At 37.6% G+C, this 26,373-nt stretch overlaps 1 protein-coding gene across 11 annotated transcripts in view; it reads left to right on the top strand.

The window, feature by feature from the left end:
- Positions 1–26,373, top strand: part of FGD4 (FYVE, RhoGEF and PH domain containing 4) — a 243,680-nt gene that overhangs the window by 158,085 nt on the left and 59,222 nt on the right. For all 11 annotated transcript variants that reach the window (XM_024992557.2, XM_059887007.1, XM_024992560.2 and 8 more), the window contains 3 exons: positions 2,043–2,223; positions 7,257–7,764; positions 24,571–24,660. In XM_024992557.2, coding sequence (XP_024848325.1) covers positions 2,043–2,223; positions 7,257–7,764; positions 24,571–24,660 — 779 coding nt within the window. The remainder of the gene's footprint in view (positions 1–2,042; positions 2,224–7,256; positions 7,765–24,570; positions 24,661–26,373) is intronic.

The following is a 26,373-nucleotide window of genomic DNA, read 5'->3' as shown; positions in this document are numbered from 1 at the left end:
AGAGAAAGGAGATCAAACCAGTCAACCCTAAAGTAATTCGACCTTGAATATTCATTGAAAAGACTGATGCTGAAGCTCTAATATTTTGGTAACCTGATGTGAAGAGCTGACTCATTGGAAGACACCCTGATGCTGGGAAAGATTGAGGGCAAGAGAAGAAGTAGGTAGCAGAGGTTGAGATGATTGGATGTCATCACCGACTCAATGGACATGAATTTGAGCTTGCTCTGGAAGATAGTGAAAGACAGGGAAGCCTGGCATACTGCCGTTCATGGGATCACAAAGAGTTAGACACGAGTTAGCAACTGAACAACAAGTATCAAAGAAGATATGTTCACTGAGTAAACCATAGATGAAAGAGTTATTTTATAATTCTTTAGACACAGAATGATAAAGAACACATTCACTTTCTCCTTTGCATATTCTAGTTAGGAGTACTGAAATTATTACTAATGTTAAAACTATTTGGTGGGGAGGTGGAATATTGTCCTGGTTTACTATTTTGGTATATATTTGTTCTACACAGAAAAATTTTCCTTAAAATGAACCAATATCACACTTGTTTAAGCCCCTTCCTTCTCAGTGGTTACTATACTATTCTTTCTACCCCCAAATATTATTATATCTTAGAAAATGGTATCATTTTCATTAAAAAAAATGTCATTTTTTTCATTGGATTTTTTTTCTTGTTTGTGTCGACAGAGAAAGAGGTAGATTGTTATACCTATAGCACATTGTGTTATATATATGTTTTCCCTCCTCTCTGTAAGAATTGATTACTAAAACAGAAATGATGAAATCTAGGCCAGTAAGCATCAGACAACTGTCAGCTTGCTGAGTTTATAAAAGAGATGAAATTACTGAAAACCAGGGTAACCAGCTCCAGGAAAGGGGGCATGTAGTTAGAAGAAGACATGATTCTCCACTCGTTTTCAGGAAGTTAGGAAAAAGATTTTTAAAAAATGGAGATGATTCTGCTTGATTTATTGAAACATGTATAGTTATATATTATTTTACCCAAAATGTTAATTGAAGAGAAAAATGATACTGTACTGGTTTTCAGAATTGAAGTAATTCTTGTACTGATTAAGCATTTATGGCATATTATGTTTTCTCAGATACAGAATTTCTCATCTATTAGAGAAAACCTGTAGATTTTTAGTATTTTGGAAATGATCTGTTCATATTCTGTTAATTGAGTGGATGACTTATTAGTAAGCTCATTATATGTGGTGTATTAATGCTAGGCAACTATTAATGTAGCAGTCTAAGTTCTGTAACCACCTTTTACAGATTTATGATGAGAAGCAGTGCTAATAATGGAAGAAGCTAGAGTCTGGGTACCAGTTATAAAATCTGATCAGCCTTGTTACCCCAGGCCAATAATCACTTAAGCTCTCTAAGCTTTCATAGACATAGGAGGCAAATAACGATCTATCTCAGAGGTCTGTAAAGAAAAAAATTCATCTAAGATCAAATGAGATACAGTGCTTTTGTTAACTGAGAAGATGCTCTAAGTAATGCAACATTATATTAATGTCATTTGTTGGTTTTTTTGTTGGCTTTATGTCTAACCTAACACCTCTGGATTTTAATATATCTTTTATCACTCTAATTATTACAAAATCTCTTTTATAGCAAGCACTGTATCTTTGGAATTCGTTTCAAATTTAGTACTTTCTCTGTTTAGATAAAAAAGTCATCTCTATGTTGCTATGTCATCTCTATGATGCTATGTCATCTCTAGTAGAGTTTGTAATGCCTTAGTCATATGTAGATCCATAGATGTTTACTAAAGCCATATTTTAAAATCACTTAAAATTAAAAGAACCTCTTGAATCTTGGATATCGGGCTTCTACAGGACACAGAACAAGTGTCCAAGATAGATAAAGGTCTCTTGGTTAAGGTTCAGCTCAAATTTGACAGATCTCTTAACAAAAATTTGGTAATGGTAAAGATTTTTGCACCAAGAACACTAGGATTTTTTGCTTAGGAACAAATATCAGTGAAATACTGAATTCTTTGAATTCTTTTTCTACAGTGCCTCCAAAGCCACTACACCTGCAGAATTTACCTTCGACCAGTATACACCAAACTCCTAGGCATAAAGCTTTATCTAGTGCAAAACCAAGGATGGAGGAAGTTAAACCTGCCTCTGCTTGTGTCTCAAAGGAAAAACCCAGTAAGATATCAGATCTCATCAGTCACTTTGAAGGAGGCAGGTAAGAGCTAACTTACAATGGGAGAAGGCTGAGGGGAGACTAAAGCTGATTTTTGAAAACTAGAGATGTAGAGTTAAAAATAAAATATAGTTTTTAATTCCATTAGGTGTGATAGGCCTTTAGAAAGAGTGAATTTTTAAAATGCTAATCTTGCCCATTTTGTCTTTTCATACTGTCCGTGGGGTTCTCCAGACAAGAATACTGAAGTGGGTTGCCATTTCCTTCTCCAGTGTAAATGGTCGGAATTCTTCCCTATGACCTGTCTGTCTTGGGTTGCCCTGTATGGCATGGCTCATAGCTTCATTGAGTTACACAAGCCCCTTCAACATAACAAAGCTGTGATCCATGAAGGGGACAGAGGAGCCTGGCGTGCTATAATCCATGTGTTTGCAAAGAGTCGAACGCAACTTAGCGACTGAACAACAGTCTTCCCTATATGAATTGTCATTTATCATGTTTATTTGCGTGCAGTGCTTTCTGCCCCAGCCTTCTCATGACATTGTGCACTGTGCACACCTTGCTTCCTCTGTCTGTGTATGTCATTCCATGTGTTGTTGCTTCCTGTGGTCAGTCATTCCACTGGTCACTGGATATCTGGGTTGGAAGGGCAGGAAGTTATATCTGTCTGTTTCTCATTTCGTATACTTGAATGAACTTCTATGGGCCTGTCCCATCTTTTCTTTCTATTCCATTTTATTTAGTATAGATCTGTATCCATTCAGTCTGTTTTCCCTCTCCCTATACCCCTATACTGTTCTAGGTTCGTGAAGAGATACTGGCAGTACCAAATTTGTGTTAAATCTCAGTATTTATTAGATATAATTTTTTATTCTTTAGCTCTGTTTAAAAAAATTAGCTGAAATGTATATTTCTCAATTAAAGATAAAAACAAACTCACACAAGGTACTTTTCTGCTTATATGACCCTCAGTTGTTTTTTTCTTAGAATTCCCATCACTGACTTAAATAGAATTTTTTTTTAATTTATCAGAAGGATTTTATTATATGTCAAAAGTATATATATAATCAAAGAATATATTTAACTTCACTTTCATCCTTGAAGCCAAATATTTCCATTTATTCTAGTGTAATATTTGGGAATGATAATCCATTAGGTGATTTCATTTTTTATTTGCAGTGCAGGACACATTTTTATTTATGTAGTGAATCATAGCTTGGAAATACTTTCAACAGCTTCTAGAAATTGTGACCAAATGCAAAACTGCAATGTCCCTCATTTGTGAGACTATATTTAGTAACAAATTCTGGAGAAAAGTAGTTCAGAAGCCTGTCTTCATTTTTCACTCTTGATCAATTATGGAAACTTCTCATAATATTTAAATTTCAACATTTCACTCTCTGAAGTAGGATTTTTAATACCTTTGGTATCTTAAATTATAGTAATCTTTACTAGAAAAGATTGTTTTCTGTGGCAGGTTGATTCTGTAGCACAAAGTGATGTGCCTCATGTTTGCAGATTCCCAGGCCCATGTCCAGTGACTTCATAATAAAAGGGGGAGGGGGATGGACCCCAACCCCTATTCATATTACATGCCACAGCCTGTATCCTCAGATTTGGGTGTAACTTTGGGAAGCCCCAAATGGGTCAATACTCCTCACTATTTTGGTAACCCAGTGTTATTTCTCTCCATACACAAAAAGTGCCGTTTTTCCATATCAGTTATTTTTTCAATATATTCTTCCAAATCAATTTTCTTTTACAGTTAACAGATTCAAAGCCTTTTTTTGATAAAAAGCTTGAAGTTTGGCTCTAAGGAAAGATATGCTATAACGTATGACATTTTAAACAAAATTGTTCTAAGAGCAGGTAGGCTGTAATGTGAGCATTTGGGCCAATCTGGTGAAGGGATGTACTTGTGGCAGAAATCCACTGCCAGTACAAAACAAATTATACGTTTTTAATGAAGAATTACCCATAGGAACAGGCCCTGAAATGTATCTAAATGGGTTTCTGTTGCATTGTGTCTATAGGACTTGAATGGGAAGTTTTTATTTCTTGTTGAGTGAGGTTCATGTACCTGTAGTGTGGCTTCCCTCCCCACCTTATCCTACCCGACTCTCCCATGCATATCCTCTGGATGTCACTTATTACAGGAGATTCTTGCTTCTTGTTCACAGCAGTCCTTTCTAAAAATCCTAAGTAAGTCCAGAGTTTTGTTCAGAAGATCTTCTGAGGATCTTTCTTTGTGATGCTGGACACTGATGTGTCCAGGTAAAGGACAGTTTGATTCATATCTTGAAGGGCTTTTGGAGAAATTTGTTATTCATCAGTTGTGTCTGTCTCTTTGTGACCCCATGGACTGCAACACGCCAGGCTTCCCTGTCCATCACCAGCTCCTGGAGCTTGCTCAAACTCATGTCCATTGAGTCGGTGATGCCATCCCACCATCTCGTCCTCTGTCGTCCCCTTCTCCTCCTGCCTTCAATCCTTCCCAGTGTCAGGGCCTTTTCTAATGAGTCGGCTCTTCGCATCAGGTGGCAAAAGTATTGCAGCTTTAGCATCAGTCCTTCCAACGAATATTCAGGACTAATTTCCTTTAGGGTTGACTGGTTTGATCTCCTTGCAGTCCAAGGGACTCTCAAGAGTCTTCTCCAACACTACAGTTCAAAAGCATCAGTCCTTTTACACTCAGCCTTTCTTATAGTCCTTGCACATCTGTATATGACTACTGGAAAAATCATAGCTTCGAATATATGGACCTTTGTTGACAAAGTAATGTCTGTGCTTTTTAACACGCTGTCTAGGTTTATCATAGCTTTTCTTCCAAGGAGCAAGCATCTTTTGATTTCATGGCTGCAGTCACCATTCGCAGTGATTTTGGAGCCCAAGAAAATAAAGTCCCTCCGTTTCCATTGTTTCCCCATCTATTTGCCATGAAGTGATGGGACCGGATCCCATGACCTCAGGTTTTTGAATGTTTAGTTTTAAACCAGCATTTTCAGCTAGGCCTAAGAAATATGCTCCTAGAAGGCAGACATCAGTGGTGGAAGATGTCACATTTACTTATACTAGCAACCTCCAACTTTTTTTTTTTTAACACCAAAAATATTTCATATTGTGGTATAGCTGATGAGCAATGTTGTGATAGTTTCACATGAACAGTGGAGTACCTCTGTAGCCATATAGATACATGTATCCACTCTCCCCCAAACCATACTCTCATCCAGGCTGGTACATAACATTGAGCAGAGTTTCATGTGCTGTACTATAGGTCTTTGTTGGTTATCCATTTTAAATATAGCAGTGTGTACATGACCTTCCCAAAGTCCCTAACTATCCCTTCCCCCCAGCAACCATAGATTTCTTTTCTAAGTCTGTGGACAACCTCTGACTTTTATAAGACATTTTCCCCTACCAAATTTTTCCTTCCCTTCTTGTGATAGTAAACTTCACTGTGTTTTTTGTCTTCTCTGACTGCTTTCTTACCATTTGTTAGCCACATTACATTGGCCGCATTATCTAGGTTTCTAAGCCTGTATTGTGGGGTCCCTACTTTGGAATTATTTATGATATGAAACAAGATAATCTGTGTAAAGTGCTTAATGTAGTTTCTGGCACTTAATAAATGATCAGATCAGATCAGTCGCTCAGTCGTGTCCGACTCTTTGCGACCCTATGAATAGCAGCACGCCAGGCCTCCCTGTCTATCACCAACTCCCGCAGTTCACTCAGACTCACGTCCATCGAGTCAGTGATGCCATCCAGCCATCTCATCCTCTGTCGTCCCCTTCTCCTCTTGCCCCCAATCCCTCCCAGCATCAGAGTCTTTTCCAATGAGTCAACTCTTCGCATGAGGTGGCCAAAGTACTGGAGTTTCAGCTTTAGCATCATTCCTTCCAAAGTAATCCCAGGGCTGATCTCCTTCAGAATGGACTGGTTGGATGGTATTATTGAATTACTCTTATGATCATCATCACAATTAGTTACTCTGTTGTTCCCCCACTTTTTATTGAGCACTGTCACATACCAAGCACTTTGGTAAGAGGTGGGAATAAAGCAAAGAACAAGATTGGGTACATTTGTATCATCACAGAGTATTAGTCTGTTTTAATTTTTTCTCCTCATTAGGTTATAAGAATCTTTTCAAGACTGAAGTCCAGAATTTTATATTTTTCCTTCCTGGAATCCTAGATTTAAGTACTATATTAGTGTTTCCACAGAAGCATTTCTATATACTGTCAGTTAAACTTAAGCCTCTTTGAGGTGACATCTGAGCAGAAACATGAATGATGGGAAGGAGCAAACCACACTACTGACTTGGGGAAGACTGTCCTGGGCAGAGAGAATTGCAGCTTAGATATGCACAGTTGCTTATTGCATATGGGAATAGCAAAGTGACTAATATGACAAGAGCACAGTGAGTGAGGCGAGAATAGAATTTAATGAGGCCAGAGCTAGTAGGGGCTAGAGTATATAGAATCTTGTAGGCCGGGATTAAGATGCCAGATTTACCTTCAAGTCTTCGGGGAAGCCCTCCCTCAGAGTTTGATCTCTGTGGCCTACCTGGGGCTGGAGGGGATCTCTGTGGAAGCAGAAAGACCAGTTAGGATGCTGTGGCAACATGTGCAGTAAGGTTTTTGAGAAATGTGTCTGCTTTCCAGAGACAAATAATCTTTGGTTTCTAACCTGTTCATAAATTGAGGGCTATGACTATACTTGTCTTTAAAATGTTAAGAAAGTAAAAATCTTTGGATAAGGTGGTCTTATTAAATATATTTCTCACGTCTAAGTCTTTACTAATTAACTATGTTAAAAAACAACCCACAGAAATGTTTCCAAACCTATAGGGAAAGCTCAGGCTTATCATCTTTATTTAAATGTTTATTTGAGTGTAGATAACATCCTGAACAACTGAGAGCTACTCTACCACTTTTTATCTAAGTTTCTAAAACCAAGGGGGGGTGGGTGGATATCTTCACTAAATATCCCTAAACAACTGGAATAAATTTGTTTTTATTCTAGAACTTGTCCGTGCCAGCATTTTCATACCTCCTTTGTGTTTTATCTTTTAGCACTTTATCAAATTACAGCGATTTGAAAAAAGATCCTGCTGTGAACCTAAATGCTCCTAGAACCCCAGGAAGGCATGGATTGACAGACACACCTCAGCAGAAACTCCTCTCCCAGCACTCACCACAGAAGCAGGGAAATGGTACAGATCAATCTCAGGGTGAACAGACTTGTGTGGCTAATGGTATGGTAGCAGCACAAAACCAGGCGGAATGTGAGGAGGACAAAGCGGCCACTCTTAGCCCAGATACTTCTATTCAAACTTCTGAACCCTTGCCTGATACAAACTTAGTGAATGGAGAAAAACAAGAAACAACCATAGGCCCTGCATCACCCACAACAAATAACTGTCATGAAGATGCTTCTGACAGTAGCTGCAGGACTTTACGTGCCAGCCCTGTGCTTCCCCTGGAAGAGGAAAGGACAGACACAGAAGCCAAGGTACAAGAGATGGAAGGTGAAGAAAGCCCCCTAGAACTGGAACAGCTGGACCAGCACCATGAGATGAAGGTAAAGCATGAGTAGGAGGAAGCACTGACTATTCCACTACGGTTTGAACTCTATTTTATAGCACTTATGTGATGAATAAGTCTGATCACCCTCACCACCAGTTCAGCAGTTTTCAAGCTCTAGCTGCTGATGCATGTTTCCCCTACTCTCTGAGGAGACACTTCAGTTTTCTTCTATATAATTTCTGTTGGTCTCTCTATTATGATTGCAAGATTCACAACAGTGTAAAGACTTTGATATAGGAAAACCACAAACATAGTGTTTATATTTACATCAGAAATTGCTCCCCATAAACATATGGGCATCCCTAATAATAAACATAGGGCTGCATCCCCAATATTTATGGTCTGAGTAACAGGAAATTATTTAATCCTGAAAATCATCTTAGTTCAGTAGTTCATTTATAGAAGAAAAAATAGTTCCGGGAAGCTTAAATGATGTTCCAGACTCACAGTAAAAGCCCAGACACCTTGTGCCTTGACTCTCAGGCTGATATTGTATCCTGATTCAAGAAGTCACAAGCGTAAAAGCCTAATTGCAGTAAATGTCAGTGAATGCAGCAGCCATGAGTGATAGGCTAAAGAGAGGTGAGGCTGTGGCAAACTAGAAGTTCACTTCCTTTCTAAACAGAGCAGCAGTTTGATGAACCACCTGAATGGCATTTCTAAGCTAATAAAGGGCTGATTTGCTGATGAAATAATATTCATAACCTACCTGTACTGCAGCAGAAACTTTTACACAACTTCAGTAACAAGACCACTGCATTTGTATTCTTTATTCGTGCCAATTTAGTGCTTTGGGAAGATCAGTAAATATAGCTTTTACTCAGTGAAAATTTAGAATTTGAAATTCCAATTCCATTTGGAATTTCTTAGATCAGAGATGCAATATAAGCATTATTATAGAGGTCCCTGGAGTGGAGAGTTGTTTATAATTCTGAAGACAAAGGAAAAAGGTTTCCATTGTTTAGTCTCTCTAATTGATTATAAATACTAATTTGGGTAGGAGAGTTGAGAATTGAAAATTGGACAATTATAGGAAAATTTGTAAATGACAAATCCAAGTCCTAAATCTGTTTAGAATTTTTTTTGTGATACTGTGTCTTAAGTGGCACTACCATAAGCAAAAATTCAAAAAGACTGATACTAAAATATTAGAGTAAAAATGACTGATTGATGTGTTCAGAACTTTAAAGTGAAATCTTATAGTTCAATTCACAGTGACCCTGAAAAATATCACAAATAGGCAAAATGCCAGAGGTTTAATTTTAAATTCTGACTCTGAAGCAGAGAAAGTTTAAATAAGGAAGTGGGTGGGAGAAAGTGAGTCATCCTTGGTAACAATATCTGAAACATTAAAGAGACAGGACCATACAAAGTGAATCTCTTTACATCTCGGTATAGTAGTAGATTTTAGTGTCTCTGTGCTTAAATTACTTTGAATGGAAGAGAATTTTAGAACCAAAGAACTCAAGACTAGTATCTGTCATTGTACAGTTGGGATGATGCCACCAGCAAGTATCAGTAAAACAGCAAGAACTGTTTTTATTAGGGGAAATATTTTAATTGGTGATGTCGTCTTGGTTGCTGGGTACTACTTTTTCCCCCTGTCGTGTATTATTATGTATACATTTTCATAGATGTGTCTTACATGGTTTGGGAGAGACTTAATAGGGCTTCCTATTACATTAGTGAAACATGTACATCTGGTCTTTCTCCTAATGGGCATTTTTATAGTTGGCACATGCTATATGTAGGAAGAAAAATTAAATTTTCTCTTCAGAGCTGTTGATCCAAACACTACATGAGTCCCCCATCTAAAAAGGACTATTAGGATTTAATTTCTACATGGTGACCATGTGTTTCCCTTTGTTGCTCTAGTGCTTGTTACTTTGCCTTTCCTTGTTCCAAAATGCAAAGATAAATGTTAGTAGTGTTAGGGGGATACTCTTTATGTTAAGTGTGTTTTACCACAATCTTAAAAGTAAAATTAAAAAATGTTTTGGTTAGTAGTGTATTGTGGACCAAACATTGGAACCAGGAATTTTTTTTTTTTAATTGAAGTATCATTGCTTTCCTGGAGAACGGCATGGCAAACCACTCCAGTATTCTTGCCTGGAGAATCCCCATGGACAGAGGAGACTGGCAGGCTACAGCCCATGGGGTCACAAAGAGTCAGACATGACTGAGCAGCTAAGCATATAGTTGCTTTACAAGGCTGTGTTCATTCCTGTTGCTAATGATAAGTTGTTTCAGTCATATCTGACTCTGCAACCCCATGGACTGTAGCCCGCCAGGCTCCTCTGTCCAAGTTATATTTCAACAGGTTGACTGGTAATTTTTTTCTGAGATTTATTTAAAGTACTTCCTTTCTTTATACTTGTCAGTTCAGTTCAGTCACTCAGTCGTATCCAACTCTTTGCAACCCCATGGACTGTAGCACAACAGGCTTCCCTGTCCATCACCAACTCCCAGAGCTTGCTCAAACTCATATCCATCAAGTCATCAATGCCATCCAACCATCTCATCCTCTGTCGTCTCCTTCTCCTGCCTTCAACTTTTTCCAGCATCAGGGTCTTTCCCAATGAGTCAGTTCTTCACATCAGGTGGCCAAAGTATTGGAGTTTCAGCTTCAGCATCAGTCCTTCCAATGAGTATTCAGGACTGATTTCCTTTAGGATGGACTGGGTGGATCTCCTTGCAGTCCAAGGGACTCTCAAGAGTCTTCTCCTACACCACAGTTCAAAAGCATCCATTCTTCTGTGCTGTTTTCTTTATAGTCCAGCTCTCACATCCGTACATGACAAAGCTATGGAAAAACCATAGCTTTGAGTAGGTGGACCTTTGTTGGTAAAGTAAAGTCTCTACTTTTTAAAATGCTGTCTAAGTTGGTCATAGTGTTTCTTCAAAGGAACAAGAATTTTTTAATTTCATGGCTGCAGTCACCATCTGCAGTGATTTTGGAGCCCAAGAAAATAAAGTCTGTTACTGTTTCCATTGTTTCCCCATCTATTTGCCATGAAGTGATGGGACCAGATGCCATGATCGTCCTTTTTTGAATATTGAGTTTTAAGCCAGCTTTTTCACTCTCCTCTTTCACTTTCATCAAGAGCATCTTTAGTTCTTCTTTGCTTTCTGCCATAAGGGTGGTGTCATCTGCGCATCTGATGTGAAGTTTCTCCCAGCATTCTTGATTCCAACTTGTGCTTCCTCCAGCCCAGCATTTTGCATGATGTACTCTGTATATAGGTGAAATAAGCAAGGTGACAATATTCCATACAGGAAGCCAAATATAAGTGTAAAGATGTGCACTTTTTAAGACTAACATTCATATAAATAACAGATATAATATTAATCTTTTCTTCCACCAAAGATTAAAGAAATTATGTAATGAAGTGGATGAATAGATGAAGGTGGTATACAGAATGTGGAGATTTATATAAACACGAAAAGCTTACATATTTATTTCCTGCTTATTTCCTGTTTTTTAATTGCTTTTTACTACTTTTTTTTTATAAATCTTGAAGATTTATAACTTTTTAACATATTCAAAAATTAAGATAATCATCTCCTGGGGGGAAAAAATGATAGAGAATCACATTCAGAAGTAAATTGAAAACAGAAAACCAGTGGTGTAATCCAAGTTAATTCCCTTTTCCTATTTTTCCTTCAGTTTCTTCTAAGTTTAATTGTAACTCTTAAAATTGTTGATTAATTTATAAATACAAGTTATCAGTTTTCTGAGAGTTAAAACATAATGCTTACATAGGTTATCCATTTCTTATGACTACAAGTTCTTTTATAATCAAGCTTTATTTTGATTTTAAATTAATTTTTATTAGAGTATAGTTGATTTACAATGTTATGTTGGTTTCTGCTATACCCCAAAGTGAATCAGTTATACGTATCCGTATATCTGCTCTTCTTTAGATTCTGTTCCCATATTTAGGTCATTACAAAGGATTGAGTAGAGTTCCCTATGCCATACTGTAGGTTTATATTAGTTGTCTACTTTATATATAGTAGTGTATATATGGAGAAGGCAATGGCACCCCACTCCAATACTCTTGCCTGGAAAATCCCATGGATGGAGGAGCCTGGTAGGCTGTAGTCCATGGGGTCACTAAGAGTCGGACACGACTGAGCGACTTCCCTTTCACTTTTCACTTTCATGCATTTGAGAAGGAAATGGCAACCCACTCCAGTGTTCTTGCCTGGAGAATCCCAGGGACAGGGGAGCCTGGTGGGCTTCCGTCTATGGGGTCTCACAGAGTCGGACACGACTGAAGCGACTTAGCAGCAGCAGCAGCAGTGTACATATGTCAACCCCAGTCTCGCAATTTATCCCCCATTCCCCAATAAAACTTTAAATTTCTTTTGGTTCACATCTTGAAATATAAAGAGACAGCTTTAGTGGTCTTGTTAGATTTGAAGACAAGTAGTAAATTACTCCTATATTTCTTCTCTTGACAAATCAGCTTTTAATTCCAAGAAAGTGAAAGGCAGCACAAACAAATTATCCAGCTTTACTAATCAATATTCATTGTTACTAGTATTATAATGAAGGTTCCAACTAAAGTTGTAGGCATTTAAAAATGGCATGTAGGATAATGGAAAAGTTTTCCCACTAACCATGTGGATAGTTCATAAAAGTCTTGAGGATAGCTTTTCATTATTTATTTAGAACTGATGGGAATCTCAGAAACTTCTTTACGTTATGGTGACTGTTTAGTCTGTTGGAAAGTTCTAAGAAAGAAATGAGAAAAAGTGAGCTTCAGAGAGCCTATACCTGAAAAAACATATATCTACTATTGTTCACTTTAAAAATTCAGTATGCAGGACTTACTTTCCTGGGTCCTGGAGACAGAAATGAATAAGGCAGGCCCTTTCCACAAAGTCTCAGTCTGCTGAGGGGAGAGAAACATGAGTAAATCACCACGATGTGGTACAATAAGGGCTTAGGAAACACTATGAGAAAATAGCTGTGCCTGGAGGATAGCTGGTGAGGGGAAGGCTGTAGCACAACTGGACTTGACGGAGCAGTGGGAGGTGCTGGTGGTCCAAAATAGAGGGGAGCAGGGAGGTAGGGGAGAGGAGAGCATCTAGGCTGGGCACAGGGCTGAGAGTAGAAACAGGAGGGTAGTTGCCATGTCTAGGGATTTTTCTGGCCTCATAATAGAGGCCAGAAGGGCTAGTGAAATGAGTGTTGGGGTAGAAGAATAGGCTTAATGAGAAAATATAAGCTAAGGATAAATTGCAGTGGGTTTGTGTGCCTACATTGTATTTTTTCCCCCTGAAAGCACAGGAGATTTTTTTTTTTTTAAGATTTTTAAAAGTCTGAATAAAAAGTAATAAACCTCATAGAAAATCAAGAAAATGCAGCAAAGCATTGAGAATACAAAATCACTCATAGTTCTACCACCTAGAGAAAAGTGCTTTGATATCTAACTTATTTGCACTTATCAAAGTGCTTTGATATCTAGCTTATTTTTCTCAGCTGATTTAAAAAAAAATTTCAATAGCTTAATATATGGTCATTCTGCATCCTGTTTTGTAGGATAGGTATTTTCCATGTTATTTCAAGCTTTCCATAAGCCTAATACTATCTGTCTAAGAGGCATTTAATTAAAGCATGGAAGTGACATGATTGTACATCTGTGGGTTTTAGAAAAATGACTCAGATGAAAGGAAAAACAGATGGAGCAGGGTACATGGTTAGTAAGCAACAGTTGTATTCCAGGTGTGAAAGGAAAAGGTCCTGGATGAAGCAGAGGGTTAGGGACAAGGAAGAGAGATTTCTGAGAACTGCATGACTGGATATAGGGAATGAGTCATGTTCATTCCCTGTAGCTTCATTCAGTGAAGTGGCAGATGGGATGGCGTACCATTTACTGAACTACAAAGGAATAGAAAGAACAACATATTTGGAGGCAAGAAAAATTAATTGGCTTTAGACATAATAAATTTAAAGGACTTTTGCAACGTCCTGGAGAAGGACATGGTAACCTACTCCAGTATTCTTGCCTGGTGAATCCTGTGGATAAAGGAACGTGCTGGGCTACAGTCCATGGGTCCCAAAGAGTTGGACACCACTGAGCAACTAACACAACACATTGCAAAGTCCAGGGGAAAATATCTAAAACAAAAACGGAATATTCTGGAGACATTATGGATTATTGGTTAAGGATGAAAGCTATAGAATTAAAGCTTTAGGATTCTAAAGCTTTAGAATTAAAAGAGATGAATTCAGATCCCAGCCCCATTACTTCCCAGCTGTGTAACCTCAGGGCACATTAGTACTGAATTCTACAGGTCCTGGTTTCCTAACCTGGTTGAGATGACAGACAAGAAGGGAAGTGATTGTGTTTGGAATGAGAGGAGGGAGTAGAATGGTTAATTAGACTTCTTTTGTACTACTCAGCTTGTGGCACCTACAAGACATCCATTGGAAGATATTATGCAGGCGAAATAAGGATCTGGAACTCAGGAAAGAGGGTAGGAATGTAAGAGGATGTATGTAAGCAAGTGATTAATATTGCCAAAATAGAATATGTAGGAACCGGAAGAAGGCCAGGCACTGAGCCCTGAAGAGCACAAGCATAATCAAAAGGGGAACATAGTGATTTTTCCAAGAGGAGAAAGAAGGATTCTATTATGAGAATCACTGGGCTTCAGAGGGCAGAGGATGGGGGCCTGGAATTGATGAACTCGCAAGGACTGTCATCATTTAAAATGTGGAATTAGGAGTTATCCTGGAGACCTAGGCCTTTCCTGGGACATTATAGCTAAGTAGCTCAGTAAATCTGGGTATTCAGATTAAATACAGTGAATCTATATTGCACATATACCATGTGCAAGGCACTGCAGTAAATTCAAAGAGGAAGCTAGCAGTTGAGCTGATTAAGATAAATGACCATTATTTAAGGTATCATGAGATAAAGGGGAAAGGAGAGCTCAAAGATAGAGCCAAGGTTTGGAGCATGGCTGAGAGGATGAATTACCTGTTGTTAGCAGAAATGGAGAAGTCAGGCAGTCTGGAGCTCACCGAGTGAGTGAGTGAGGTTCTGAGATACAGCCTATAGAGGCTTGGTGCTGGGTGTGTCAGTTTGAACCGCAACCTTTTTGGTACCAGGGACCAATTTCATGGAAAACAATTTTTCCATGGGCGGGGGCAGGGTTAGGTGGTTTAGATTTCACCTGGCGCTCATCTCCTGCTGTGCAGCCTGGTTCCTAACAGGCCATGGACCAGCAGCAGTCTGTAGACCGGGGGTTGGGGGTCCCCTGCCATAAAGACCAGTGGAGTATCTTCAAAGAATGGGACTTTGAGTTTGAAGACGGTGGAGAGATTAACTTTCGTGGTGCCTTGTGACCAAGACTCTGAGGACTCAGGTCCAAGATGGTGTTACCAGTCAGCAGTCTCTCCAGCTTGCTGAGTGGCCTGGAACTCAAGAAAGAGAAAGCAAACTTGGAGTGGGATTGGCCGTGCAGCAGAGCGAAGAACAGCAGGACAACAGAATCAGGGATTGGGTTTAACAGAATGTTAATATGAACCAGGAGATTTGGGGAAGTCAGGTGGTTGGAGGCCACAGTGTGCACAAAGATTCAGTTTAGTGTGGGTGTGACAGAGATAGAAAGATCAGAACTTGAAAAAACAGTGGTGATTGTATGTGGCTTAAAAAAAACGAAAGCAAAACAGAGCAATAGGAAGACAGGCTCAAGAAGCAGACTTTCTCAGTTTGAATTCCATCTCAGCTACTTACCAGCTATGTGACCTTGAGCAGGTCATCTCAAACATCTGTGTACCTCAGGTTGCCTCATCTGTAAAATGGAGATACTATTACCTACTTCATAACATTTTTACAAGGTGTAGATCTTTTAATAGTTGTAAAGCATAGAGAACAGTGTCTTGAAACAATGTGAGCTGTATATTTGTTAAATAAAACAAAAAATAAAAATCCCGTTTCCTCATTTGTAAATCTAGATAAATAGACTCATGATCTGAGATGTCCCTTGATAGACATTCAGCATATTGTGCCTGCTGAAGATCCCAGCACCTTACTCTTAGTTCTTCTTTAAACTGATGTACTCCTTACAAGATACACAGATACGTTTGCATGCCTCTTGCCTATTAACTTCAATTTTTTATGTTTTGTTTGTTTATCCTGCCTGAACACCATAGATTATTACCATGTAAAATGCTAATGTGTACAAGGCTTTACTGTCATCAGAAATATTATGTGACCTAATTACTTTGATATTCTGCCTTGGCTTGGGATAGGTTAACTTAGTTATTGATTCTGAGTATATATTATATTTTCTTGATGTTTGATCTATAATTTCTGCTAAACCCAAAGGACACTTTAGTCTGCTGCTGCTGCTGCTAAGTCACTTCAGTCGTGTCCGACTCTGTGCGATCCCATAGACAGCAGCCCACCAGGCTCCTCCATCCCTGGGATTCTCCAGGCAAGAATACTGGAGTGGGTTGCCATTTCCTTCTCCAATGCATGAAAGTGAAGTCACTCAGTTGTGTCCGACTCTTAGCGACCCCATGGACTGCAGCCTACTTTAGTCTAATGTATATTAAATTGTGTATAAGAAGAACAAAGTTTTCCTCTCTTTTTGTCATTTCCAGTCTGATTTTGTGCAGGTAACCAAGTTGTTCTCCTCGGTTCAGGCTCTGTTCCTCTCTCCTCTGCAACCTCTATCAAAAAGATGTAATTTAAACCTTCAGATTTAAAGCTCTTACTTTCGAATTTGATAAACAGTGTGGAGGATGTAGACTGGGAAAATATTGGTACTGGTCACAATTAGGCTTGGATTTTGCTCCCTAAACTTCCTGAAGGATCATGTTAAAGTAACAGACTATTTATGCTTGTGAGGCTGTATTGTGAGGCAGGGGAAGGAACAATGCCTGCATTTTATAGTGGTTGTCCTCTTTTTCTTATAATGTGTACCTAGTGATACATTTCTTCCTGATTACAAATCTTCCCTGAGACCATGTGGCCTTACTTATGGCATTATTATATGATCTTATTAGAATACAAAGTTTGTGTTTTATTCCCATGCCTTCTCATTTTCTTCTTCCCTAGATCCAGGGAGAGTTCTCTTATTTATAAGGTGGCAGCAGAATAAGAACTTTGTTTTCACAAACCTGAATTGAATTTAACTCAGTCACTTACAGGGCTTCCCTTGTGGCTCAGCTGGTAAAGAATCTGCCTGCAGTGCAGGAGAACTGGGTTCACAAAGAGTTGGACACAATTGAGCGACTTTCACTTCACTTCAGTCAGTTACTAGCTCAGATCATGAACTCCTTATTGCTAAACTGAAGACTGTAATTAACTGATGACAGATTTGGATAGAAATTCCCCATGAGCAAGAATTATCCATTCTATAAAGCCTGATAATTTATGTGTGTATATATATATGTATATAGTTAGTTTTACATATAGCATATTGAGTATGTTATAAATATATATATGAAGAAGGCTATAAGAAATTTTAGTAGTTTTGATTCAGTGTTTTTAGAAAAAAACCTGCTTAAAAAGTGACATGAGAACATTTATTGAAGAATTATAAAGCATAATGTCAGTATCTGATTCATTTTTAAATAAGTTAAGATTCTACCCTTAAGGAATCTTTCAGGAAACAGTTGCTCATTGGCATTTCCATAATTCTTTTCAAAATGTCTGCTCCCTTTCTTGGTAGTTTTGAAGCATGTGGCAGGGAGTATGGCACTAATATTCAGAAGAGTGAATTGTTGGCTCCACACAAGCATTTTCAGCCTATCCAGTGAATGAACTCTGTGAGCTGCTCTTTGTCCCAGTTCCTGCCATATGGCAGAGTCATGCCAAAAGGTCTGAAAAGAGCTACAGGAGTTGGTGACATCTGCAAAGGAGATAGAATTGACACTGCAGTGTGCCAGCGGGTACATTGACTAATAACTAGGCTGACCCTAACCCTAGTGAAAAGGAGCAGGTCTCTGTGAAAAGATTATTGGAGGTTTAAAGGTACACAATAATAGCCTAGGAATGTATTAAGCAGAGAGAAGTAGGGCAAAATAAATTGTATAGTCTTTTATTGTAAGGGGAGTGTATCTTACTTTTTTAGTTCTGATGGTTTAGTTATACTCTGGTGTGTTTTTGTTCAAGGAAATACTCTGAAAATCAGCTTTTAATACAGTATATATTCACAAGTAAAAAAAGAAGAAAAAAATAATCCCTTTATAGAGGTATATCAAAAGTAAGATACTTTTCATATAGCATATTTATACTTATTTTGTAAAATCAGACCTGTGTATTCAGTTCCAAAAGAACCAAAATGAGATTACTCATCCAGTCACTATTGTGTAACCATTATTGTTTTCCCAAGAATTACAAAAACAAATGACTTCTTAGTAAAGGGCTATTTAAAAAAACACCAGGCTACAGCCCCAATGTACCAACAGTTCTAAAACTCCTTGGTTCATTATTTAAGTGTAAGTCTGATAGAGTAATAGAGTCTTGTGGATACAGAGAGATCATATACTTCTCCCTAAATGTACTGAAATATATATGTTTCTGAAATGTAAGCAAGGTTCAGAAACTAAACTGATTTTTTAAAATTTGGAAGCCATCATATTATTACATCAAATGTGACTGAATTTTTTACCTGATAATTATTACTAAAATGCTTAAAAGCCTGCTTTAAGTAAAATCGATGTTGGAAAAATAACTAACATATAAATTAAAATGCTCATTCATTTTTAAATGGATAGTTGGTATTTTATTAGTCTGTTCACTTGTAGGCAAATAATAGTCTCAGTTTTTGTTGCAAAGAAGATTAGAGTGAAAGCCAACTATTTACTAATAGTTACTCAAAATCACATACTCTGCTATATAAGTAAAATCTGATTTAGTCCTAACTGTAATCTTGGGCGAGTTTCCTGGCCTCTTTGAGTCTTGTTTTTTTTTTTTTTAAGCTATGGAATTTTGTTGTATATGTATACTATATGTAAAATAGGAATAATATTGGCACCCATTTTATAGACTTGTTGTAAGGACCAGTCAGTGTGTGTAAAATGCTTGTAACAGTCTGGCCTATTTCCTATTCCAGGGGATCTTCCCAACCCAGGGATCAAACCTGGGTCTCCCACATTGCAGGCAGATTCTTTACCATCTACCAGGGAAACCCACACATAACAATCAGTGAATAATTGTTAGCTATTCTTATCATGGTGATATTATCAACATTATTGTTGTGATTAACCTAAAAAAGTCTCCATAACTCTGTGATGTCCTCACTTTCACCATAAAATCCCTTGTATCTTTTCACATACCTTATATATGAGTGATTAAACCATTTGTTAGCAAGTTTACTTTTGCTTATCTTTGTGTTGGCTTTGCCAGGGTTAGGGACCTAATGTTAGAAGACCATCTGTGCAGGAGTATAGTTTTTACAAATAATTGCTGGCATTCTCTTGGATTTTACAAAATATGACCAGGATACCCATAATTTGCCACAATCAGCTAAAGTATAATTTGCAGTCAGCAAAAGACTTTTTCTTATAAACTTCTTATTCCACTTCCTCTTCCACTTCCTCAGGGGTGACCTCATCGCATAGCAGTAGTAGACAGTATAATCTGTTATTTAGTGAGTTCTCTGACTCATAAGATGTATTATTTTATCATGGCACAAATTCTGCTGGGTTGTTTTCTTTAAAGATTTCTGTTAGAAATCTTAGCATTAGAAGATAGAAAAGAACATGGTGGGTCAAAAAGATGTCACCACTATAAGAATAAAATGAAGGGCTGGCCAAAAGTTAAAAAATAAAATTTAAAAAAAATTAAAAAAAAAAAAAAGAAAAACTTAAAAAAAAATGAAGGGCTGGAAAAGAATGAACTGCTAATACTAATAACAACTTGGATGTATCTCAAATGCTTTTTGATAAGCAAAAGAAACAAGGCACAAAAGACACATACATACTATGTCATTCCATTTACATGTCTTTCTGGAACAAACCAGATCAGCATTACTAGGAGTTAGTGGTAGAAGAGGAATGTGATTGACTATAGATACCTAAGAAGAGTTTCAATAGAAACGTTACCTATCTTGATTGTGGTGGTAGTAACATGACTGTAAGCATTTGTCAAAACTCCTAGAACTATTCACCAAAAGGGTGAATTTTACTATTTGTAATTTTATCTCAGTAAATCTGGCTTAAAACCTGAAACAAATAGCTGTAGTGTTCATGCAGGTCAGTATTTCCTGTATGTGAAACAATACATAACTTATTCTGAAATGTCAGTAGATTTCTTATGTATTTACTTATTAAACTTACTTATAGCTTTGTAAGTCACATTTTTAGTTCATTAGGTATTTTATTTTCTTCTCTATAATTAGTGATCATCTAAAAGTTCCTTGAACGTTTATCAATTTCATGGAATATACTTCACATGTTTTTTAGTATTTGAAGTTTTTCATATTGATCAGGATGCTACCAGTAACTGCAATACTATTCATCAGTCAGTTGGTTCAGTCACTCAGTTGTGTCCAACTCTTTGTGACCTCATGGACTGCAGCACGCCAGGCTTCCCCATCCATCACCAACTCCCAGAGCTTGCTCAAACTCATGTCCATTGAGTCAGTGATGCCATCTAACCATCTCATCTGTCATCCTCTTCTCCTCCTGCCTTCAATCTTTCCCAGCATCAGGGTCTTTTCCAATGAATCAGTTCTTCCCATCAGGTGGCCAGAGTATTAGAGCTTCAACTTCAGCATCAATCCTTTCAATGAATATTCATGACTGATTTCCTTTAGGATGGACTGGGTGGATCTCCTTGCTGTCCAAGGGACTCTCAAGAGTCTTCTCCAACACCACAGTTCAAAAGCATCAATTCTTTGGCTTTCTTTATAGTGCAGCTGTCACATCCATACGTGTCTACTGGAAAAACCATAGCTTTGACTAGATGGACCTTTGTTGGCAAAGTAATGTCTGCTTTTTAACATGTTGTCATAGCTTTTCTTCCAAGGAGCAAGTGTCTTTTAATGTAATGGTTGCAGTCACCATCTTCAGTGATTTTGGAGTCCAAGAAAATAAAGTCTGTCACTGTTTCCATTGTTTCCCCATCTATTTGCCATGAATTGATGGGACCAGATGCCATGATCTTAGTTTTTTTAATGTTGAGTTCTACACTTGATCTTAAGCCATCTTTCTAACTCTCCTGTTTCACTTTCATCAAGAGACTCTTTAGTTCCTCTTTGCTTTCTGCCATAAGGGTGGTGTCATCTGCATATCTGAAGTTATTGATATTTCTCATGGCAATCGTGATTCGAGCTTGTGCTTCATCCAGCCTGGCATTTCTCATGATGTACTCTGCATATAATTTAAATAAGCAGAGTGACAACATATAGCCTTGACATACTCCTTTCCCAGTTTGAAACCAGTCCGTTGTTCCATGTTCAGTTCTAACTGTTGGTTTTCTTGACCCGCATACAGATTTCTCAGGAGGCAGATCAGGTGGTCTGATATTGATATTCCCATTTTTTTAAAGAATTTTCCACAGTTTGTTGTGATCCACACAGTCAAAGTTTTGGCATAGTCAATAAAGCAGAAGTAGATATTTTTCTCGACCTCCTTAAATAGTAAGGAAGTTTATTGTCTTCATTTCCGTGGTTATGAGATGACTGCTCTTTAGCACTTAAGCCTGCACGTGCCCTCATCTACATAGAGCAGCAAACAGATCTCTTTTTCTTTGTTTCTTCCTTAAGGATAGGGAGCCTTCTTTTCCAAAGCTGCCATTGCATATTGTCTTGTGTCACATTTGCTCCTAAACCAATTGTGGTATACCATTGATAGCAACACCATTCAGTTCAGTTCAGTTCAGTCGCTCAGTCATGTCCAACTCTTTGCGACCCCATGAATCGCAGCACACCAGGCCCCTCTGTCCATCACCAACTCACAGAGTTCACTCAAACTCATGTCCATCAAGTCGGTGATGCCATCCAGCCATCTCATCCTCTGTCGTCCCCTTCTCCTCCTGCCTCCAATCCTTCCCAGCATCAGTCTTTTCCAATGCGTCAGCTCTTCACATGAGGTGGCCAAAATATTGGAGTTTCAACTTTAGCATTATTCCTTCCAAAGAACACCCAGGACTGATCTCTTTTAGAATGGACTGGTTGGATCTCCCTGCAGTCCAAGGGGCTCTCAAGAGTGTTCTCCAATACTATAGTTCAAAAGCATCAATTCTTCGACGCTCAGCTTTCTTCACAGTCCAACTTTCACATCCATACATGACCACTGGAAAAACCATAGCCTTGACTAGATGGACCTTTGTTGGCAAAGTAATGTCTCTGCTTTTCAATATGCTATCTAGGTTGGTCATAACTTTCCTTCCAAGGAGTAAGTGTCTTTTAATTTCATGGCTGCAGTCACCATCTGCAGTGATTTTGGAGCCCCAAAATATGAAGTCTGACACTGTTTCCACTGTTTCCCCATTTATTTCCTATGAAGTGATGGGACTGGATGCCATGATCTTAGTTTTCTGAATGTTGAGCTTTAAGCCAATTTTTTCACTCTCCTCTTTCACTTTCATCAAGAGGCTTTTTAGTTCCTCTTCACTTTCTGCCATAAGGGTGGTGTCATCTGCATATCTGAGGCTATTGATATTTCTCCTGGCAATCTTGATTCCAGCTTGTGCTTCTTTCAGCCCAGCATTTCTCATGATGTACTCTGCATATAAGTTAAATAAGCAGGGTGACAATATACAGCCTTGACGTACTCCTTTTCCTATTTGGTACCAAGTCTGTTGTTCCATGTCCAGTTCTAACTATTGCTTCCTGACCTGCATATAGGTTTCTCAAAAGGCAGGTTAGGTGGTCTGGTATTCCCATCTCTTTCAGAATTTTCCACAGTTTATTGTGATCCACACAGTCAAAGGCTTTGGCATAGTCAATAAAGCAGAAATAGATGTTTTTCTGGTACTCTCTTGCTTTTTTGATGATCCAGTGGTGACAGCATTCAGGGCTCCCTTTTCATCTGTGGATAAGGTCAGTTTCTGCAAAGGAAAGATTACATAGTACTGGGATTGACACAACAACCAAATCTGGATACCATTAAGAGATAAGGGGAAGGGAAGGATGCCAGGCAGGCAACCAACAATGCTGGTACTTTACTCTGAATTTATTAAGTTAAACCAAAATCTTGACTAATTGTGGAATTTGATTGCTATATAGTTCTTATTTCAGTGTTTCTGAGACCACAAATTATTTAAACAGCATTATGTTACTTAATCCTAAAGTCTCACATAAAAATATCTCAATTCAGTGGTAATGTAAGAAGCAGCATGGTAACTTTCCACATTAAAATATACATTGCATATAAAGCATAGAGTAGATGTCGTGTATGTTTAATACCATGAAATATTTACACAACTTCATAACATTTTATACAGAGTTCAAAATGTAGACTTTACACAAATTAGACACTGGCTTAAAGTATACTTTGGTCTGCTTTGGTACTAAAGTTTTTTCTAAACTCATTATATTCATACTCTCCTAGAATGAAAAGAGTATTTCAGAAAAGTAGCTAGGTAGAAACTACTCTGAATGGTACACAGAGCCTAGATTTTATCCTTAGTGAGAAGAGGACTATTGGAGACTTTTTTTCCCTTTCCTATTAGAATTAGAATTAGGTGAGGAGAGCAGAGTTTTAGAAAGATTCCTTATACAGTAGTATTCAAGGTGGGTTAGAGCCATCAAAATAATGGAATCAGATAATTGGACTACTGTTGATTGGCCTGGGCTTGAGATAAGGTATGAGCAAACAGGGTATTAGTGATGAGAACTTAAAAGATGATGCTAAAGACAGAATATTATGAATAGGAGTTGGTGGCTGACTGAATTTTGTGATAGGGAACTAAGCTTAAAGTAATTTAAGTCAGCTAACTAGAAAGGGATAGAACCACTGCTGGGTTGGTAAGATCCAAGGATGGTGGTAGAATGGAGATATTACAGAAAAGGTAGTTTTGGTATTAGATTCACAACATATCAAAGCAATAATAAATGTCCAGCAATATTTAGGCATGTGCAACTGCTGTTCATCATTCATTCAGTGATATTTTATTGAATGCCAGTGTTTTATTGAAGCACTGTAGTAGACACAAGAGATGGATCAGTTAACAAGGGGAAAATATTGCTATCCTCATGACACTAGTAAGGGTATACAAAGATATTTTAGAGTTAATTAGATATCAACTGAGGAAATAATAAAGTCTGGATTTAATTAAAAATAATATAGGTAGAGGGGAGATGGGTGGGAGCATAGATGAAAGAAGACTAACAATGAGTTGATGTTGGATCTTGATGTTGGACACATGGGGATTTGCTTTACTATTTTCTCTAGTTTTGTATAAGATTGAAATTTTCTATAATTAAAATTTTTAAGCTAAAAAGTTCTGTGCATAGAGCTAATAGAGTGATACAAGCATGTGCAAAGAGTAGCCTGAGAGAGGTAGGGGAAAAATGAGGAAAGTATAGTACCTGGGAAATAAAAAAAATAAAAGATGTTTCAGGGAAAAGATGGATGATACTGTTAATTGATACAGAGATCAGAGAAGTTATAACCTAAAGAAGTTGTCATAGGGTAAATCTAGCAGATTGCTAATGTCTAGTTTTGTTCATTTCTGGTTGGATGTTCCTTAATGCCTTAAAGAAATTGGGTATGTGAGAAGCTTAAGAAAACTTTTGATGAAACCATTTGATAATGTTTATTACTTTAGAAATACCATCCAAGCTTTCTTTCCTAATATGTGAATATCTATTCTATTTTTAGGAGACTGATGAAGAAAAACTTCACAAAATAGCCAATGAACTTTTGCTTACAGAAAGAGCTTATGTCAGCCGACTTGCTCTCTTAGATCAGGTAATATTTTCTCTTTCAGAATTATTTTTGTCATTATACATCACTTTAACTTAGTAATTAAAGTGCTTTAGAAACTGCAAGAATGGCTTGCCTGTTTCTGTCTACTTCCTCAAGGAAATCACTAACATTTTCAACTTTGTCAGTGAATTAATTAGGTACAAAGGTTTCATAATTCATAGAAAACAGATTGAAAGACTCTCGTATGGGTCACAAAATGTCTTTATCTGTATCTTTCAATCCTAAACACTACTGTTTCTTGTCGCTTTATTGTGATCCTGCAGACCGTGTTACTAAATAGGAGATTCAGATGCTGGCATGAATACGTCACTGATTCTTGTCTCACTTGCTGTTCAGCCATTGAGAGTGATTGGAATAGCCTAGAGTCATAGGGCCAGATGGAAATTTGAAATTTCACTTTTTCAGCCTTGCACGAAAAGTTAAAAACAGTGCCTGGTGTTAATAGTTGTTGAATATGTGAATAACATTTTGTACTTTTATCATGGTAGAGGCTTGTGAATCATCTCAAGTATACATTTGTGAAGAAAGTTATAAAATGCATCATTAAGAATAACTGTTCAACACAATGGCCTCTTAATCCTGTTACACTGATAAAAGATCAAGAGAATTGGTAGATTACTGATATAGACTCTTCTTATTAGAAGAGAAAGTGAGTATTATGTTTGAGTGTTACTTACAAGAAGGCTTGTTCCACTATGGCAATTGGAAAATGGAACTTTGTGGAAGCAGGTCATCCTGGGCATGCCTCCTCATCAGGAATCCTTGGACTAAGTAAGCTACGTTGTCTGTTAGCGTGAGCCTGAAGGGGCCTGATTAAGACTTGTGTTCTCCAAAGTAATGAGTTTGTGACTCAAATACTCACTTTTCAAAGAATTTCACCATAAGTCAATCAATTTATGTTGATTTGTACCTTTGAAATAATGTCCGTTCTCATGGAGATTACAGACCTGAAACTTTAAGATATTCTTGTAGTGGAAATGTGCTTTTTCCTCTTATCAGGTTGCACTTTTTTTTCTTTCTTTTTTCCAGCCATATTATCTTGTTAGTGACGTTGGCTGACCTTTTAGAATTTAGAGTCTTAATTACTAAAATATCCTATTGGAGTCTCTAAGGACATAATTTTGTATTCTTTTTGCCTCCCAAGAAAATGCAATAGAGGTGAATTTAGAAAATAAACAACCATCTGGACATTATGAAAGAACAGACTTCCTTCTGCCTACATTTAACAGAATGGCAATTAAGAGGTATAGTAGCCCTACTGGAGTAGAGCTAAGACTGCAAAACTATTTTTACTGTCTTTAAAATACCTGTTATTATGTACAAGAGAAGATTTTTTTATCCTCATTCCTGAGTTTTAAGTTATCATACATTATTACTTAGTAAAGCAGGAAAACATCTGAGAACCAAAATACTCTTTTGTTCATACTGCCTTTTTATTAAGTGCCTGTTGTGCTATGAGAACTAATTCACAGTGTTCTCTGTCCCCAAGGAGTGTACTGTTTAAATAGGGAAGATGAGATTTATGCCAATAAATTATAATAAAGGGCAACATGTAATACATAAAAGTCATTCAAAAAATAAAGAGGAGTGGAAAATATAATTATTGTGCATATATATCATTTTCCATATCTCTTAACTCTGCCTGTGGATAGGAAGGTTAAATCCTATTTTGAAACCATTTTTCTCAGATTTGAA

Source organism: Bos taurus, chromosome 5 (genome assembly GCF_002263795.3).
Source record: "Bos taurus isolate L1 Dominette 01449 registration number 42190680 breed Hereford chromosome 5, ARS-UCD2.0, whole genome shotgun sequence".
NCBI classification, from domain to species: domain Eukaryota; kingdom Metazoa; phylum Chordata; class Mammalia; order Artiodactyla; family Bovidae; genus Bos; species Bos taurus.
This window is presented reverse-complemented; position numbering and strand designations above follow the sequence as displayed.